Consider the following 20,619-nt stretch of genomic DNA (forward strand, 5'->3'; position numbering starts at 1 on the left):
TCTGCTGATATCGGAAATTCTTGTCACTGTAGGCCTACTGTATTCTTGTATCACTGTAATTATATGGAGATGCTTACGTAACCAAGGGTGCATGTGCTTGAACTTCCAAAAAGCCCTTTTCCTTTTCCTTAATCGATAATGTGAAGCAGTACAAACAGGACGCAAATGTAGTGGTCGAGCCATCTCAGGATCCTGCCTTCTACAGTGCTTCTACTTCTACTTATAGCTTGCATGTGCATTAAAATTATACCTGCTTAAAAAAACAGCTACCAGCTACCAACTCAGATATACTGCCAGCACTAGCTCATACCCAACTAGACCAGCTTTAGGACCAGATTGGCCATGCTGGTTGATCAGCTCATACCCAGCTAGACCAGCTTATGACCAGCTGTTTTCAAGCTGGTCAGGCTGCCATAGCTGGATTTTACAGTAGGCATATTATGGAATAACTCATTAAAAAAAATATATATATATATATATATAAAATATATATAAGTGTATAAAGGCCTTTTTGTGGCACAGGCCTTTATTTGGGGCAGGCTTGTATTCGAGGCAGGCCTTTATTTCTTATTAGGCTTCTGTTCTAGAATTTTATTCTTAGAAATAAAGTAAAAGGCTACCCTTAAAGTGGGCCGACACTGTTCAACACTTCCTGTAACCGTTCAGAAACGCAACTTGAGTAGCTAAACCATTAATGAAAGGCAAAACAGATGCGTCTTCATAAAATACCAACTTGCCAGACACGCCTTCATGAACAATAACAAATTAGCGTAGATAACAGCAAGTTAAGGATCTTTTTTTCCTAAAGTGCGTTTTATTGTGAGACATGCGTTTCGTTTGGAGCAGCATACCGGTAGGCTATCAAAGGATTTTCGCTTTGGTTTGGGATTTAATTTACTTTTGGACTGTTTGATTCAATTGCTAAATGTTGGGACTGATGAAATCTGGGGGGTATTTGATGATTCACTGTTCACCCGTCTGTTTATTGCGAGACAAGGCAGCCGCTTTCATTCATTCATTGGACGTGCGCTGTGGTGTACATGGAAACCTTATTGCGTAGCCAAGTAGCCTAAATTGAGTTAATTTTTAATTTTGCCTGATTTACTGATTTAGGCTGGAATCCCTCGCGGCAACAATTGTGTTTAAATGTATACTGCTTCAGCTTTTGGCAAGCTACTCAGAAGGGGGCGGCAAGCGACTAGTAGCTTGAGAGCAACGTGTTGGAGACCCATGGTGTAGGACAACGACTTTTCATTGGCAACAGTATTAAACCAACCAACAATATAAAATATGAAGAAGAGCTCTTTTATTTCATTGAGTTAAATCGAAATGAATGCCAATGTCTTCTAGTGCTCATGGACTGATGGGGTCACCCCTATGTTCCCACAGCCCTATGTTCCCACATTTCTAAGATTTAATTTTTTTTCATTTTTTTATTATTGATCGTGTAAACTGAACTTTATATATTTAGATGTCAAAATAGTCCTCAAAGGACAGCACTTGCAGATGCCTGTTCCTGGCACATACAAGGTTGAAAAGTACTGATGTAGAGCCCTTTCCAGTTTTAAGTGAACTGCATAAATAGTGTATTTTTTTTTCTTATTTCACTTGTTTGCTTGTTCATTAAAAACTTATAGATAATTGAACGTGTACTGTGTCTAAATTGCACAAACATACACTGGATTTCTTCAGGTCCCATGCAAGCAGCCTGCTGAGTGTGAAGTCAACTGAACATAGATCTGTGGGAACATAGACACGCTCCCGGACTGATAGCCCTACTGGTAGGCAATATTACCCCGGCTTGTATTTGGGGGACGGCCTTTATTTGTCCGAATCGACCACGCCCCCGGCTATTATCCGAGGCCCGGCTTCAAATAGAATCCCGGACACAATTTGAGGATTTACTGTATATATATATATATATATATATATATATATATATATATATATATATATATATATATATATGTTAATAAGCAGCACAAATTGGTTGTTAACATAACATAAACTGTGCTGTTAAAGATTTACAGAATGGGGACACAATATTGAGACATATTTAACTAGGATAATGCATGAATTGTACTAAATATATAACAGTAACAAATAACCTGAAACTCAAGCGTGAAATGCAACGATAGGCTAAGTTATGCCTGGTTGTTAATAGTAGGGTATGTGCGCGATTGTAATTAGTCCAAGCTATATTGACAAATATTGAATTACATTTGTTAGCTTCCTCTTAAGACTTCAGACGCATTGCAGCAACACAAAGTAGGCCTATTCTGTAAACATCCTAAATCTCATCTGACTCAGTGATTAATGAAATTGTTTTTTTCTTTTCATACATTGGCATGAATAGGAAAAAATGACATGATCGATATCAAGATTCACGAGGAGAAAAAGTCGGCATAGCCACCTTGAACACCCTTCCCTTTAAGGGCTGCGTTGGTACTTTCGTTGTGTCCACGATAGCCAGCGCGTCCCAGCAGCAGTAAAATAAACCTTCCCGTCAACGCTCCTGTTGGATAGCTAGTTACCCGTGAGTGCCTTCGCACATCCGCAAAGTAATAGTAACGGAGAACAGGAATTTAAGTGTTTCTTTAAAAAACACGGTTCGTAGACAAAACCGCAGGAACAACAGGTGAAAAGGAGGTAAGTTCTTACGCATTAAATGTTACAGCACGCTAACTTCTGGAATGTTGCTGTCTAGCTAACTTTCGGGATTTAACGTGAGCGTTTGCTTCTGGGTAGCTATTTTGCTCACTGGTGAGCTCATAACATATAAGTTAAGGCAAAAAAGGGCATATCATAAAAAACAGGGTTTTTATTTTAACTTCATGTCGCTAACTTCTGTAGATGCGGCGGTATATTGGTATCAACTATTTTTCTGAACGCGAATTGTCCCGCTATCCATCATATAAGCAACGTTGACTACAAATAGAAAACCATGTCTTTTTATGTTCATCCATGCGTTACAACTTTGTACTTGGTTTACAAGATTGCAGTTTTGCTTTGAGATTGCATTGCTCAGTAATTACGTGTTAGCTGTAAGCAGCTATAGTATAACTTGAGCTTCGGCATCTAAAACGACGGAGTCTTTTGGCATTTTAATTAACGTTAACTTAACAGTTGTTAGCTAGCGAACGTTAACTGATTGTCAGATGTGTCGTGACTTTATTGAAGTATAATTAACGTTAGCATTAGTCCGCCCAATTTTGTGCGCTGTTGTGGGCAGAAAGATGTGTCGGGCTAGACTAGCTACATTCACGGTAAACCGTAACGCTGGCTTGCTAGTGATGGATGAAATTGGCGAATGTAAGATACTCTTGCCAACGTGAACTTTTTATGTTTCATCTGTGTGGACTAAAGTCATAACTGTATACCTAGCTTATGCAGCTAGTCTCTCTCATATGGCACTCCAGAAACCGACGATTCACTTGCCCAAGTCTATTTGGCAAGCTAGTCCCATAAAAAGTCAGTAGGTTGATGGGCTTTAAATCTACTGGTGTGCAATTAGGCGAAGTAGGGTAAAATGCCATTTAGGATAGGCTAATTCTATTGTATTGCATTATTCAATAGCAGAGTGCTAGTTCGTTGATCACATTGATTTCCATTTCCATTGAGAAAGTTAAGTGAAATTTCTACTTGCATTTTTGAAACATGTAAATAGATTGTGAAAAAGAAAATGCTTGTGAACATATAATGCAGTTTCTCTATAATGAATAAGATGCACCAAATACAGAGCTCTAATGCAAGTCGTTCATGCATTAATGAAATAAGTCCGAAAGGTCCGACAGTTGATTTGAAGTTTGAAGTCTGACAGTTGCAGGGATGTAAACAAACGCTAGCTGAATTAAGGACACAAGCAATCTGTCTGCCACCATAGCGAGTAAAGTTAGACCTAATGCGTTTCAAAGAGACAGTGGGGAATGTCAATACATTTATTCTCAGTTTCATGGCATCTAGCAAAACAAAACAATAACATTACGTTTGAAGTTTTGTTGTAGGATATTAATTTGACAGACATGGCGGGTACATGCATGTGCATATGGTGATGTTAACCAATAGGATCAGAATTCTAATAGTCTCATATAATGCAGTGGAAATTCCATTCTGAAAATAGGAAGCTGACACTCGGTCTGTGTACTCAGGCAGTGTTTTCATATGATGCTGTGCTGCAATAGTCTGGCATGGCAGACCACGGGGTGTACCGTAAGCTCAGGCTAGACTCAAGCCAGCTCTGCGTTGACTATACGCCAGTGCTTTGTGTCTGCTCCGTGCTTTCATGAGTCAGCCCAAAGCAGGGGATGTAGCGTTGCTAAAGACATTGCTGAAGCTCATTGTTGCTTAAATATACCTCGCTAACGAGATGCAGATCCTTAGAAGTGTAAGATAATGGCTCTGTAATATTTGGGCTGAAGCTGGTTCAAAAAAGCCAATCACTCCTTGTAATTTGAGATCACAGCTTTGTATGCAATATGTGCCAGAACATGTGTGATCATTTATTTGAATCCTGCGAGGGGTTGAAGGGCCGGGTCCTCGACAATCCTAAAATAAATATTAATGGCTTGCACTCCATGCCCCATTCATACAAATAGCACAGTCTCCAATTTTATAGCTATTGCCTCAATTTTCCTCTCCTTCATAAAGATTCTGTATCAATCACTTAAAATGGAAATCTTGTCTTGAATCATAATTTGTCATTACTAGCGATTTAGTTAATGTTTACCCAAGCATAACAGTGATAATCATACAGAATTTTGAGAAGTGAAATAGTATTGGCTGATTATCTTGCAAGGGCCTAAAGACTTTAGTTGAAAGTGGAAAGCCTTCCATGTGGTAATTAGTTTACCATTCTCTACTAATTATGAAGCAATAATTGCTCAATGGTCCTCTCTCATTTTTACAAGAGTTAATTTGACATAGTGAGCAAGTGTTGCCACAATAAGAGAACCGGATCTCTTACAAAAAAGAAAGAAGTGTCATTTACAGTGTGGAGGTGAAGAAGCAGGCTGATATTTAAAAAATCTTTGTACAATAGCTTTGAATGTAGTTTATTGAACTATGTGCCCCTGGAACAAGGTTAATTTTGTATTTTTAAAATGCATGTTTTTATCTAATGTGTGGGAAAACACGATTCACACTTCTGCTGTGCACTGTTCTAATGGGAGGGTGCCATAGGCATCACCGTAGAAGAAGGCCAGGAGCGAAATTAAGCCTTTGATGCAAAATCTTCTCTGTGATTCAGCGTTCATCTCCGCTCTTCTCGCTGTACTTCCTGTGGTTTGTAGATTGGCAGCTGTTCATTTGTTTGTTTTTAGAAGTCTTTGATGGGTTGATGCAGTCTGAAAGGAATCTGGGCCAGATCAGAAATTGGACCCTCGGAAATAAAATTGTCAAAGCCAGGGAGCCCGGATGTTGCCAGTATGAGATGATACAGAATGGACTCCTGTCATGGGAGGGCGACCATGGGAAATGTTTACAAAATAGAGGCAAAATACTTCACCTTTTTTCGCCTGACTCAGTTAGGCATTTTGGAATATGTTGTATGTTGGCAGAATCAAAGGTAGAAAATGGAAGATGGATTCTTTATTTTTGCTTAATTCTGACGCCGCAGCTGCTGGGAACTGGGCAAACTGTTAGGACTCACAGTTTCATCCCTTTCAGTCCATTTCACATGTAGGGCCCAGCATCTCTGGGGCACGGCCTGCGTGCCAGTTGTTCCTCTTCCTTCCCAGAATATGTTTTTGGGATCGGTCACGTGGCATCAATGCTTTTAATAACCCGGCTTTCGCCCTCCTCCAGTGAGCTGGGAGAACAAGGCAGGAAGCTGCCATTTGGTGTGGAGCAGAGAAAATCTGTGCAGTTTTTTTTGTGTTCTTTGCAGAAGGAGTGGGGTTAGTGAAAGGAATCTTTCATCCCAAACTGTTCCTGATTTTTAAACCCCTCACTTAAAGCATTACTGTAGATCAATATATTTACTGTAATGGGAATGCTAATACACAAAGAAATTGTTCCAAATATTTTTACCAATGGAAGTGAATACAAATGTTGTGAATCTGAATATCATGTTTATTTCTGATATTTTCATTTAAAATGACAAAATAATTGCATATAGAGTACGGTGAATATATTTTCATCTTACTCTATATGCTGGGCACAGAATGACTTTGCCCTTCTGTAGCAAAGCACTGAGAACAGATGTGTGGGGCTAATCAACTATAGCAATCTGAACAGGATCTAATCTCTAACTAGCACGAAATGGAACAATCTAATAACCTCAGAAAATATACAAAAACATTTCTATGCCTGAAAGTTAAGGGTTCTGTAGAGCACTGAAACAAACTTTAATGAAACTTTATAAATACATTTTCTGAAGCCATACTCTGTTTGAACTGTAGTTATACGAGTAGGGGTTGCCGCAATATATATATATTTTATAATCTGGTATGATTATTATTCATATTTAGCATACAGTGGTGTGAAAAAGTGTTTGCCCCCTTCCTGATTTCTTATTTTTTTGCATGTTTGTCACACTTAAATGTTTCAGATCATCAAACAAATTTAAATATTAGTCAAAGACAACACAAGTAAACACAAAATGCAGTTTTTAAATGAAGGTTTTTATTATTAAGGGAGAAAAAAAATCCAAACCTACATGGCCCTGTGTGAAAAAGTGATTGCTCCCTAAACCTAATAACTGGTTGGGCCACCCTTAGCAGCAACAACTGCAATCAAGCGTTTGCGATAACTTGCAATGAGTCTCTTACAGCGCTGTGGAGGAATTTTGGCCCGCTCATCTTTGCAGAATTGTTGTAATTCAGCCACATTGGAGGGTTTTCGAGCATGAACCTCCTTTTTAAGGTCATGCCACAGCATCTCAATAGGATTCAGGTCAGGACTTTGACTAGTCCACTCCAAAGTCTTCATTTTGTTTTTCTTCAGCCATTCAGAGGTGGACTTGCTGGTGTGTTTTGGATCATTGCCCTGCTGCAGAACCCAAGTTCGTTTCAGCTTGAGGTCACGAACAGATGGCCGGACATTCTCCTTCAGGATTTTTTGGTAGACAGCAGAATTCATGGTTCCATTTATCACAGCAAGTCTTCCAGGTCCTGAAGCAGCAAAACAGCCCCAGACCATCACACTACCACCACCATATTTTACTGTTGGTATGATGTTCTTTTTCTGAAATGCGGTGTTACTTTTACGCCAGATGTAAATGGGACACACACCTTCCAAAAAGTTCAACTTTTGTCTCGTCAGACCACAGAGTATTTTCCCAAAAGTCTTGGGGAACATCAAGATGTTTTCTGGCAAAATTGAGACGAGCCTTAATGTTCTTTTTGCTCATCAGTGGTTTTCGTCTTGGAACTCTGCCATGCAGGCCATTTTTGCCCAGTCTCTTTCTTATGGTGGAGTCATGAACACTGACCTTAACTGAGGCAAGTGAGGCCTGCATGGTCCCAAAGCTTTAGAGTCCCAAAGCTTTAGAAATATAACCTTTTCCAGACTGATAGATCTCAATTACTTTCTTTCTCATTTGTTCCTGAATTTCTTTAGATCTCGGCATGATGTCTAGCTTTTGAGGATCATTTGGTCTACTTCACTTTGTCAGGCAGGTCCTATTTAAGTGATTTCTTGATTGAGAACAGGTGTGGCAGTAATCAGGCCTGGGTGTGGCTGGAGAAATTGAACTCAGGTTTGATAAACCACAGTTAAGTTATGTTTTAACAGGGGGGCCAATCACTTTTTCACGCAAGGCCATGTAGGTTTGGATTTTTTTTCTCCCTTAATAATAAAAACCTTCATTTAAAAACTGCATTTCGTGTTTACTTGTGTTGTCTTTGACTAATATTTAAATTTGTTTGATGATCTGAAACATTTAAGTGTGACAAACATGCAAAAAAATAAGAAATCAGGAAGGGGGCAAATACTTTTTCACACCACTGTATGTACTTGACTTATAATGGCAATTCACAGCAACTGGGTCATCATTTGAGCACATTTGAGTGTAGTTCCTGCAAAAATGACATGCTAGTAGCATTGATCACTGCCCAGATTATTGCAATTATCTATCCAGCATCATGATGCAGTCTCTCGTCTGTCACCATACGCTCACACACAAACACACACACACACACACACATACATACACACACACACACACACACTCACACGCAAACACACACACGCACTGATGGCTACGAAGCCACAGTATTCACAGACACAGCCTCGAACCTCTGCTCCAATTGGCTCAGCTGACGCGCATATTGTAGTTGTTCCTATTTCAGGCTCCATTCACAGAGCTAAGAAACATGGCTGGAAGCTTTAAACGACCCCTGAGTTTAAAGAGGGACACTTTATCAACTGGCTGATGTGAGAGGGTTAGGGCTATCTTTGAAGGTTGGGCCCAAGGTCATTCCAAGCCTCAGGCAGTTCTGTTCAACTAGACAGCTCATCAAATTACACGCCATGGTCATACCGTGTAGGAGGGGAACAGGATTCTTGTAAAAAGCATTTAACATTTTCAGACACACAGTTCTCCCAAGATGCACATGTGAAACAAAAGGTGGGTCATGACAAAGTTTCTGATCTAACTAATCTGTTCCTCTCTGAGGTTTATTCAGCCACAGCGACAGCACCTTTGAAGTGTAGCTTACTTATGGCTCCATCACTTTCAGTCTCCATTTTGTGTTTACTAGGCAATACACAATTCCAGAACATCAGAGATTGTTAATGCTAAATCCCTATTTGCTGTTGGATTTCTTACGTATATGCATTTTCTGAGCTGCTATTGGATGTCCCACAATGCCCTAATATTATTTAAAGGAGCACTGCTGTGGTGGTTTTCCTGTAATCAAATGAACATAGTGTAGATGTCCGTTGACTGAAAATGAGACTAGAGGTCTTGAGACGTTCTTGTTCTGGTGTTTGTGCTGTTGTGTGGAGAGGCAAGGCCAGCCACATCAGTCACGGCCATTATGCCCTCCCACGCGGTCAGGCCAGGAGGGCTGGGCTGTGCCACTTTAGCATCCGCTGCCATGAGCCTCCCCAGCGGAGGGGGGAGGAGTGCAGGGGTACACAGCTCTGGTCCTTCAGGGCTGGTCTGCGTACTGATTTTTGTTCCAACCAATTGCCTTGTTTTTAAAAGCCCTATACATTGCCCTGGTTCAAGCCTGTACTTGAGCACCGTAAAATCATTACAATACACTTGCAGTCTGCAGCTGTAGCCGGTACTCATACACATGTCTTATAGGATATGATTGAGTCAATGAAATAATAATAAAGACCTGAAGTTTGCACAAAATCCTAAAACGGATCGGCCCTTGTTGCACCCCTGAGCGAGCACCGCTCCCGATGGCCTTCAAGGAGCCGGCTGAAGAGCCCCCCAGCCCCGCGGGGGTTGAGCCCCTCCAGAGAGGGGAGGAGGAGGCCACCGGGGGCTGGGAATGAAGCAGCAGGCCCTGCTTGAATGAAACAGAGAGCCTCAGTCCCGTGTACCGAGCCCAGTGGTGGAAATGTGACCAAGCGAGGGGCCGGCTTATCAGCACAAGTGCGTTCAGTCATCGAAGCAGCGCGGCCTCGGCCTGGCCCAGAACAATGACATATTGTGGTGCACAATAGTGGCCCACTGTTATTTATATACAACCCCTGCACCCTCCATCCCAGAGACATCCTCCATCCCTGCCTTCAGCCAAACGCTTTTCACTCTGCAGCTTCCACTAATTGTTTGACCTGGAGGATCAGACAGAAGATTTGCCCTGGAAGATTTTCCCGGTTACCTGAGAGGAGGGTGCTTTGAAGCGAGACACGACAGTGTGCATACTGCAGTGCTGTACATCCCTCCTCTGTGGGGAAATATAAAAAATATATGAGTTTTCCTTGTTTCCCTTGGGTTTATTCGGATGTGCATTGATACCATGATACAGCAATGTTGTTGGCAGAAACACAGACATAAATACATTGTGTTATGGCTGAAAAGTTGTCATGATTGATGCTCATTTCAGTGTCATACATGAGTGAAAATTGCTAATTCCACACATTTGTACAGCACTATCATTGGTAACTGCCTGCGATCCGAGTTATTGTACACATTGTGGAATGTTTCGTTTTTCAAATTTCTGCAAGGCTCTATGCTAACCTTCAATTGGCACACTGACATACTGCTACAGTGGGTGGATAGCTATGGCTAACAACAAGAACGACAACAACAGGAAATTGTAAACTGATTTGAGCATAGATATAGAGATCCCCTACCACCCTACCACCCACCAGTTGCTAATTTTATTAAGGAAAATAAAAGACTTCAGTTGTTTTTGTGTGGCTCATGATTGTGGGATCATATGTTGTCCATGAGATTATGAATGGGGTGTCTGTGTAGGGGGTGCAGATCATATGGGCAGCTGTAATATGGAGCTGGGCAAAGCTAGTGAGGCAGTGGCGTCGGCGTGTGAACTCAAAGCACCAAACGAGGGTTCAATTCGAGGGTGTCCATCAGAACAGAAGGCTCTGGTTTGACTCTTTAATGTGATTCATGCGATGGTGGTTGTAAGCCTGTTGAGGAAGTGGATGGATTGTTTCCCTTCAAAGGTATGGAGGACTTTGAATTGCTAGTTGCAAGAGCTTAGTCTGGTCATAACTAAAGCTGGGATGATACGACCATCTACGCTCTCCAACCTCATCATAATGCCTTGATTTTGACCAGTATTTTCACCATTTTGAAGCTAACGGAACCTTGTCGAAACTCTCAAGATACAATATGCCAAGTTGATAAAAAAGATATTGCCTATATCTTGCGTACTGGGGTTGTCATGGACAGTGGTGTGTTTTCAGTTTCGCTTCAGAAAATACCATGACCAATTACTTTAACTGGCCTTACTTTGAATTTTGCATGCATTCCTCACATTTTGTAGCATGGTACCTAAAGGTTACAGAGAGTAGCATGTCCACTGAGTGGTTCTCTGTCTGAAACTTGTATTTTTAACTGTCTCAATCGGTCACCATCTTCAGGTGGAAAAAGTGTTACATGCAAGTACCACTGAAAGCAGAAGGAAGGAAACGGCTTGTGAACAATTGGTGGAAACTCTGTCACTATGAGCCTGTAAAACAAGAAGCTGCTGTGTTACATAAACTGCAAGAGGCATGTTGACATATTTATTAACACAGAAAGTGCTGCAAAAGGTGATTTTGTCTTTAGGAATATTGGCCTAGGTGTACTCTAAAGATACTGTAGACAGCCAGCTGGTTTACAGGAATTTTATCTGATGTCAAATGGTTAGAAATGTTGAACTGCTACTCCTTTGCTCAGTAGATTACAGGTTTTTCAATGTTGTTTAGGCGTTGCATGCTCTGCTTGTAAGGTTATTGCAGCTGAAGCGGTCACTGAATATTTATGTCTGAGAACCTGCTGAATAGCCATTCCCTTACTGCATATTTCACAGTTGCTAAAGCAACCTACTGCCAAGCTTTCTGCATGCTTCATGTTTGTTTTCTCTGGTTTGAAGTTTGCATTGGTATGTTTCAGAAGGAAATTTGCTCTCATGGATGACTCCATGCAGCCTGCTTAAATGGTGTGCAGGCCAGTGTCAGACTGACATTTGTCACATCAAACCTGTCCCAGCACATCAGGTGCTGTAGGTTTGCATTCATTACATTACATGTCATTTGGCTGATGCTTTTATCCAAAGCGACTTACAGTTGATTTAGACTAAGCAGGAGACAATCCTCCCCTGGAGCAATTTAGGGTTAAGGGCCTTGCTCAAGGGCTGTGTGGATCTCATTGTGGCTACGCCGGGGATCAAAGTCATGTACCTTAACCACTTAACCACTATGCTACAGACCACCCACTAAATATTTAAATTATTTGCCGATATTAGAAAGGATGTTGGCCAATCTGTTTGTCTGAAGACTGAGCTGCAAACCTCACTGGGCAGAGTCACGGGGCAGAGGGTCATCATTATCTCTGATCTCTCTGAACATTCGCAAGTTTATCTGCCTTCCTGTTATAGCAGGCAGGGGAGGAGGGTGTGGGCCCTGTGTTTTTAGCCAGGTTTGAGGGACAGCTGTATCCTGTGTTTCATGCGGACTTTACGGGGCCAAGGGAAGCCACGGCAACCGGGAGCAGGGGCTCTGATTGGTTCGGCGCTATAGATCCTGTTAACTTGGAAAATGTGGATATAGGTGGAGGGGAGAAAGCAAAGCCACGTTTGTTTGTTTATTTCTAACCTAACGTGACTCAAACGCCATTAGGTCTCCAGCCATTTTGTCCCCAGAATGCATCAGTTATTGATTGTCGTTTCTCTGCTTTCCTACCCAGGAGAGAGTCATGATTCAGCTGTGTGTGGCCCATACTGTAGGATTCAATGATCAAGGGGTTTTTCACGAATTTAAGTTAACTTTGTAACCACACAAATTAAAGAATATTACGGATAGTGCTTTACGCCCGCTGCTTTCTTTTGTCAGATGTCTGACTGAGATCTGCTATTTGTGATGATTTGTTTAGGCTAAATGGGGAACACATGTTCACACCTCCTCTGTTTTGCTGAAACCCAAAAAAAACCCAAAAAACAATAACCAGATCTGAGGAAGTCGAGGACAACTCTGCTGTTCTGATCAAGAGAAAGACATAGCCTGCAGACATGTAAGGAAACGGTAACTTGCCTTGAAGGCCAGAATTTAGTGCACATTCCTTAGCCCAGAACCTTGTGGGGAATCCAGGTTAGTGTTTAGTGTTAAAGTGCATGTGCATATCACTTGGGAAAGAGGGTGAAATTTATGGATACTTGTAACTAATGCCAGACGTCCATGAGACATGAAACTATGAGGCACTGAATTTAACCTATTTTAGCCAGAAGCATGACGCCTACATGTATAGTCACTGTGAATCACCATGTCTCACATTTACATGTATTCCTATCTAATTCTTGGAATTTGGTCTTTGGTTCTGGATTTTTCCATATTTTACTGTTTTACTGGGTAAGGTGAGGCTGATTTCACAAAAGACCTTAGTCTTGTGTCAGTGTCCTCACATTAGGTGATTTAAAGAGGGGAACACCTCTCCCTTCCCTGACTGACGATAGGCCCTAGACACCCACCCACATGTCCTACAAAAGAATGTCCATTAACTCCAGAATGTTCTCCCTCCCCCATCTCCTCTTCAGCCAGAGGCACTGCCTCTACAGAGCAGTCTATCACACTTTTTAATCCGAAAATAACCCCCCTCCCCCCATCCTCATCTCTGCGTCCTGTCTGATGCTGAAGTAGAAGTTGTGGTTTGGGCTATGTTGGGCGGGGATTGTGCTGGGCGGAGATTGTATCTGGTTAGTACCATTTTTGATGGCCTAAGTTAAGAGTGAACACCAGTTCTTCATAGTAATTATCACTAGGTCAAACGTAAGGTTTAAATTTTAGCTGTTGATCTGACTACACCTTGGGGGCGACATGGCTCAGGCAGTAAGAGCAGTCCTCTGGCAGTCAGAGTGTTGCCGGTTCGATCCCCCGCCCGGGCTGTGTTGAAGTGTCCTGAGCAAGACACCTAACCCCCAAATGCTCCTGACGAACTGGTCGGCGCCTTGCATGGCAGCCAATCGCCGTTGGTCTGTGAGTGTGTGTATGAATGGGTGAATGAGAAGAATCAATTGTGCAGTGCTTTGGATAAAGGTGCTATATAAATGCCAACCAAAAATGTCTTGATGTCCATCCATCCATTATCTAAACCCGCTTATCCTGATCAGGGTCGCAGGGGGGCTGGAGCCTATCCCAGCATACATTGGGCGAAAGGCAGGAATACACCCTGGACAGGTCGCCAGTCCATCGCAGGGCACACACACCATTCACTCACACACTCATACCTACGGGCAATTTAGACTCTCCAATCAGCCTAACCTGCATGTCTTTGGACTGTGGGAGGAAACCGGAGTACCTGGAGGAAACCCATGCAGACACGGGGAGAACATGCAAACTCCGCACAGAGAGGCCCCGGCCGACGGGGATTCGAACCCAGGACCTCCTTGCTGTGAGGCGGCAGTGCTACCCACTGCACCATCCGTGCCGCCATGTCTTGATGTATTCTGAGAAAATAATCCTGTTTGACATGCAAATAAATGCAAACGTTAAGGGAAAGAGATGAAATCCAAGCCCATAAGTGGGTTTTGTCAGGGAAAGTGCATAGACCTACTGTATCAAGCACATTCCTGGCAAATGACTCTGACAAAGCAAACTAAAGGCTGTGTATGGCCAACTGAATACTTTGGTGGAGTTTTGCTTTCTGCCATGCAGAAATCTGTAGGGACTTCACAATGGCAGAAAATGTTCATGTTTTTTTTAGTTATTTATGTTTGCAATGCTAAATTGATTGATTGAGGCAACTGCTTGTTAAAAGCATAATGCCTCATAACCAGTGTGTGGGGACAATGGTATAGGCCTCTGCTACTTTTTGGCTGCAATGTCTATTTCAGTCACTTGAAAAGGTCAAGTCTACTCCCCAACCACAATAGCTCCATTTGTGCAAAGCAATGAGACTTTCATCCGACTTTAGTCCTGCAGAGCATTTGATAGAACACTATTGGAAAACAAATTCAGAGTGTCATGCAAGAGTTGACTGTGCCGTTTAATGTAGCCTAATCAAAGTTTAACTGGATTGTGAGAAGGATTGTCAGAGTCAAGCCTGGGCAGCAGAGGAATCCAAGAACAGTGGTGAAAGCTTTCGAAGAATTCTTCTGGAGTGTATGACGGCAAATTCAGAGCCAGTTTTCCCTTCAGCGTGTTGTCTGGAAAGTGTCAGACGCATGTCATGTTTTGCATGCTGATGAAAGAGCAATTTGCCAGTTTAAGAATTATTAACAAAACTTAAAAAAAAGTTGTTTTAAGACACTCATCAAGCTACTTTGTTTCTTACTACTGAAAAAAAGAGAAAAGAACTGAGCACATACACCAAATTGTTGAGAGCCTACCCTGCTTTCAGTTTTCATTTGATTACATTTTTCTGTAGAAAACTGCATAGAAAATCTTAGTTGGCTTATCTGGCTAGTATGGCTGTATTTAATCAAATAATTCCTTGGCGGGACTCCTACATTTAGTGTCTTGGTATTCTCCTACTTCCATGGCTCTTTTAGAAAATTTGGCAAGGTTGCTTTCAGACTACAGTTAATGGCACTGTCAAGAGTGACCCTGTAAAATACCAGATAGTCATGGGTTGTGTGAACAGGAGAAGCCACTAGATTGCTGGAAAAGTCAATGCTGCAGTGTGGAAGTTGTTTCAGTCTGTGATTTGTTTGTGTAATCAGTGCAACCTGGACAGTGTACCTCAGATGTCACGGCTAGTTTGAGGACGACGCTCAATGCACATATCTCTGCAAGGGCGGGATGAGAGCCGCAGAGTTGGGCCTCACCCTCTGCCCCACCCTTTCTCTCCCTGCGTAGACTTCCTTTATCAGCCCGGCTCATGTGCTTCCTGCCAGCCTGTCAGAGCCCTGAAGCCAGGGGTCACCTGCCAGAATGCCGGCAGGGGAAAGACGGGGATGTGAGTCACGTCCCCTCCTGACAGCCACCTTTCCCCCTGGCTCTCTGTTCACATCTGGATAGGAAGGTTCAGCCGGTCCGCTCAGACGGAATCACTGTGGAGGGCACCCACCCCACTGTTGCAGGGCAGTCCAGGGAAGGAAATATTCCCATATCAGTGTCTCACTGACTCCTCAGTAGGAACTGGCTGAAGTAAAATGGCAGAAGGACTGCCTTTGTTATGGACTTGTATTGCATGAGACTGCATTTTGACTCTGCTGAACTGGATTCAAATGATTTTCATTAAATAGTTTGCACATGAGTATAGGTGGGCATTTTTAGATGGTTCTACCTCAGTTCTAGGACATTAATCCACATTCGGCCACATTAAGCTCTACTGTTAGCATTCATTTTCAATTGCATGTCTTGACTTATTTGTCGGATGACCTTACTGATTTTTGATTTACTTGAAATACTCACCAGACCAGAGTATCCTCTCCCACCCCCTTCCGGTGTATTATGTTTTGGAGGACATGCACCAGAAAGGAAGCATGTCATTAGGTGTCTGTTATCTGCTGTTCTGTTTTGGGATTTCTTTATTGACAAGCGAGAACATGTCAGATGTGTTTTGGCGCATTAGTCTATATTGTGCTGATATCATTTGGGCTTTAATCCACCCAAAGCACAGTTTATAACTTCCTGTTGATAGCATCAGTTTTTTCACCAGGATAGCATCTGTTTTTTCACCAGTCAAAAGGTTTTTAATTTCAGGTCAAGTTAACCATCAGTAGTAATTAACAGGCCTTCTGAGAGCTGAGGGTGTGCTTAAATCAAGGTTACACAGTCCCTCTGGAATGAAGCAGTATTTTACTTGCTGCTGTCCTCATTTATTGCTCTCTTGTTTGTCACAAGCAATTGAGCTTAACAGTGAAACTTGTACAAAGGCATCTGCATCACTTGGACAGTTTACCTTTTGAACATGACGAACCTCTTGCATAGATGCATGCGTATTAGCAGGTACTTGTAATCTTCTAAAACATTTTAGAAGATTACCCTGTTCAATGAAAGGCACTTATCTTGAGCACCATCTCCCCCTCCCCCCACATCCTCATCCCACCGTCCCCCAGCTGGGTCTGGCAGTGAGCCCCAGTCAGCCTTGAGATTTCACGCTACGCAGCTTTCTCAAGCTCAAATGCCCTTTGGGAGATAACACAGTAAAATATATATATTTCTTAGCACTTCTAACAGGACTCTACCTCCTGCAGAGCAGTATCTCTGCAGCTAACGTCAGCTAACCACAGTGTACTGCCCTGGAGGGCCCCCGGTTGGGTGGTGTCTCTCCATTAGTCAGTGGCCCTGGCTGGTCTTTTCATTCGTCTGCTATTTTTTTATTATTATTATTTTTTACAGGATCAGTTATTGTTAAGACATCTTCAATTGTAGGTTAACAGTTATTACACTATCTTGGCATTGTTATTTACAAATTATGTTGACTTGATAACACCCTGTTTCTTCCCCTGGCTAATTTAACTCGATGTCAAAAACCCACTCAGCTCAGCCCAAAAGCCAAAATCAGTCTCTAATTTAAACGGTTTAAAGTAACTATACAGCCTTTATCTGGAACTAATAAGGTCTTATCTGGCTCTACAGTAATTCTTTCAAAATTATCTAGGATAATTGTGTGCTGTCCATTGTCTGTCAGCACCTTTGTTGGTAAGCTTTTGATCTGGGACTTAATCATAACTTCCTTTAGTAGGGCCTTTTAACACCTCACAGCTAAATGACTAGGGCCAGTCAGAGATCACACTTCCATAAACAAATGCTGTGCAGGGTGTCACTCACTCCACATCCATTAGTCAATGATCATAGGCCTGAACTCAATTCTCTGCTGCTTGAGACAGTGTTAACAGGCTCAGAGCTTGGTGCTCAAGCTGTTAGCTGTTGAGATTTTTATGCCTGAGAAATTGTGAGAAATGCACCTCACAATACAAGTTCCATAACGAGATGTTTTAAATAATTTTTTTAATTATTATTTTAAATAATAACACTCATGAAAATAATGGTCTTTATGATACCTTATCATTTCAGCACTTTCCAGAATTGCACATTCCAGACCATGTTTTGCCCTCCTTGGTGACTCAAGGCAGCCTGTTTACACCCTAGGTTTCCCACAGGTTGAAACCACACACAAATGTTAGCCATTACCAATAGTTTTATCTCATTATCTCAACTTCATATTGTTAGGCTGCTTATGTAAATATAACACGGAATGTAAAAATGTACACCGTTTTCAAATGTGTTTATACAATATAACCCTGGTGCTACAATTAATGATAAGCGAGCCAATGATAATGAGAACTACTGATGTCCATAATATGTACTTCATGTTTCTCATTGTGTGGCCAAAGAAGTCTATCCCTTTATTCTCTCCTTAGAGTATTACAGTCTAAAAGGGACAATAAGGTAGCTTTGTCTGATGAATGACCTCAGACTCTGAGACTCTGTGAGGCAGTAGGAACGTCATGACCCCTTCTTCTGGAAAGGTCACTATGATGTCATTGAATCCATAAGAACACACACACTCACACACATACACACACACACACACACACACACACTCCACCTCACACCACAGCCACTGTGCTGACACAACAAAATAATGAAGCAGTAGACCTACCATACTTGCATATTACACATCCTAATAAAGTCTGTGGATTAAAGAAATTTGACCTGAAGAAGCCTTTTAACATTGAGAATTAAGCTATATAAATGAAATAATAAAGCCAATGTCTTCTGTTTCATTGTTTGTAATTCCAGATGACGGGGTGGTGTCCTTTCTTCCATGTGGCCGGTTTTGGCCGCTGAATTTCATGCCAGCAGGGTCCAGGAGTCTCTGTCTGTTATGGCGATGTTGGATGAGAACGTGGATGTGGGGAACCTACTGGCCTCTATTCACTTGGATAAGTACCTGGAAGTCTTCAGGCAGTCTGGGTTCCTTCAGGCCAAAGACTTCATTCGCCTCAACAATGAGACTCTCAATCAGCTGGGGATAGTTGCCACGGGCCACAGGAAGCGCATCCTCAAAATTGCAGAACAGATTCGTCGACAACGGCAGGAGCCTCTGCTCGACCGCTGCCAGTCTGAATCGGCCATCCACTTGGCCTTGCCACGGGCACCTGGTGGGTCGGGGCCCCCGTCTCCCCAGAATGGGGTCCCCGTCTCCCTTGGGCACCATCGGAACAGCTCTGTCCCAAACCTTCCGTCTACGTTCTCAAACTCCAAACCAGAGCAGAGCGGCGCGCTGGTTAAGCCAGTGCCCAAGCCCCGGACTGTGTTCCACAAGCCCAAAACGGAGCCTCTGCCTTCCTGTCCAACTCCAGAATCCAGGCTTTCCAAAGGGGAGTCTCAGGAATCTCTCTGCTTCACGATGTTGGAGGGTTTCCCTCCTGGAGACTCCGTCTCAGACTTGGAGGACCCAGGTCCCGGCCTGAGGAGGGGCTCTTGTGAGAGACGGTTGAGTAACTGTTCAGATTCTGGTGGAGATCTGCCCCCTGTGCCTCCAAGGCTCAATCGGGGGATACCTCCAGCCGCGTTCAGGGTGCTTTCGTCACCTGGGAGGGAAGAAAAGGACCAGTTAACCCCTCCCAGGATCTCCTCCTGTCCCGGAACGCCATGTACCCACGGGGAGCCTCCGTTCCTCCCCACTACCAGTCCCCCTCGCTGCCCCGTGGAGATGGTCCCCAACGAAATCTACTGGGGCACTTTACCTGGCCCTGAAGCAACAAGGGCGGAAATGCACAGGAACCGCCCTGTCCCCCTACCCCCACCCCGGCAGGAGCTGAAGACCTCTACTGAGAGAAACAGGTACAGTTATTAGGGAAAACTATAATAACTATAATAATGCAGCATTAAGTTCCCTGTGGTGTTTGCATCCTTACCCCCCAGAAATAGCGAAGATTGCTTGTTAACTAGCTTGTGCATTGCTAGTCTAGAATGTAAACCGCCTGACACGAAGTAATGCACAGCCACACATAATCTTTTTATTAATTGTCAACAATAAAGCATGTGAAAGGAAATGAGTTGGATGGCTTAACATGGAACCGGTACTACTACTACTACTATTTTCAACACTGGAAATTAGAGCTTAGGCTATTCCAGCAGCAAAATACCATAGCCAACACATTTTGTGTCTTGACATTGGTTTGTCCATTTCTTTGTTCACTGCCTGCCAGATATAATATCACACATATTAATTCATACTCATTAGTAATGTTAGCAATCTCATTCTTACAAGTCCATGTATAGGTCACCCTGTGACTGGATTTAAAAACTGCCATCAAAAGCGTCTGAAGTCCTCGGCACTTCCTTGGAGAGCACACAGGGCCGGCATTTGAAACTTCCTGCCTTTGTCCCCACACAATTTTCACAAGACATTGGAATACAAAAGGCGTTGTTGTGACTGAAGGGTGTTCAGGTTTGTGTGTGAGAGAGAGAGAGGTGTGCTCGACTGCATCACATTTTCAGACACTTTCCTTGGCCCCACCGTTCAAACCTATTACAACCTCTTGTTGAAGCTAATCTTAATGGTGTATTAAAAGATAATATTCTTCAGTGAAAAACCCAAACAAAACCACCGAATCTTCACTCTGAACAGTGAATGCTGTAGTGAGGATGATATAGGATTAATTGTTTTTGCATTTGGTGTTCAAAGCACAGGATGTGGAGGTGTTAATGGCCACACATACCTTGGATTTCCCAGCTCAGTGACATGAGAAGGAAGGTTGGAAGAACCCAGAAAGTGTCCGCCATTCCTGGCCAACTCCAGGTGGTTGCACCACAGCACCTCTTGGATCTTGGATTTTTCTCAAGTTCTGTGTGTTGGTAGATAAATATGAGATGTAAAATACATTTTAAGCTTCATACTCGATTTCATTTTCCCGGTAGAGCTGTTTAAAAAAGCATGCCGGGTGTTGCAATTTAAAAAATCATGACGCCACAAAATGTGAGTTTTATAGATTGGGCTTATAGATAAGCCCAAAATCTTTGTACATTTAGGGATGCTTATGTAGAATTAGTGGGTCGAAATGTGCTTTTGGAGATATGACCTTTGGAGATCATCACCTT

General features: G+C 42.6%; 1 protein-coding gene across 3 annotated transcripts in view; it reads left to right on the plus strand.

Moving 5' to 3' along the window:
* Positions 1-2,279: 2,279 nt before the first annotated feature.
* Positions 2,280-20,619, plus strand: part of arap3 (ArfGAP with RhoGAP domain, ankyrin repeat and PH domain 3) — a 47,179-nt gene continuing 28,839 nt past the window's right edge. For 2 of the 3 annotated variants that reach the window (XM_061235394.1, XM_061235396.1), the window contains exons 1-2: positions 2,280-2,649; positions 18,313-19,359. In XM_061235394.1, coding sequence (XP_061091378.1) covers positions 18,338-19,359 — 1,022 coding nt within the window. In that variant the 5' untranslated portion in view covers positions 2,280-2,649; positions 18,313-18,337. The remainder of the gene's footprint in view (positions 2,650-18,312; positions 19,360-20,619) is intronic. The other variant, XM_061235395.1, reaches the window with a different exon arrangement.

This window comes from Conger conger, chromosome 3 (assembly GCF_963514075.1).
Source record: "Conger conger chromosome 3, fConCon1.1, whole genome shotgun sequence".
Classification (NCBI taxonomy): domain Eukaryota; kingdom Metazoa; phylum Chordata; class Actinopteri; order Anguilliformes; family Congridae; genus Conger; species Conger conger.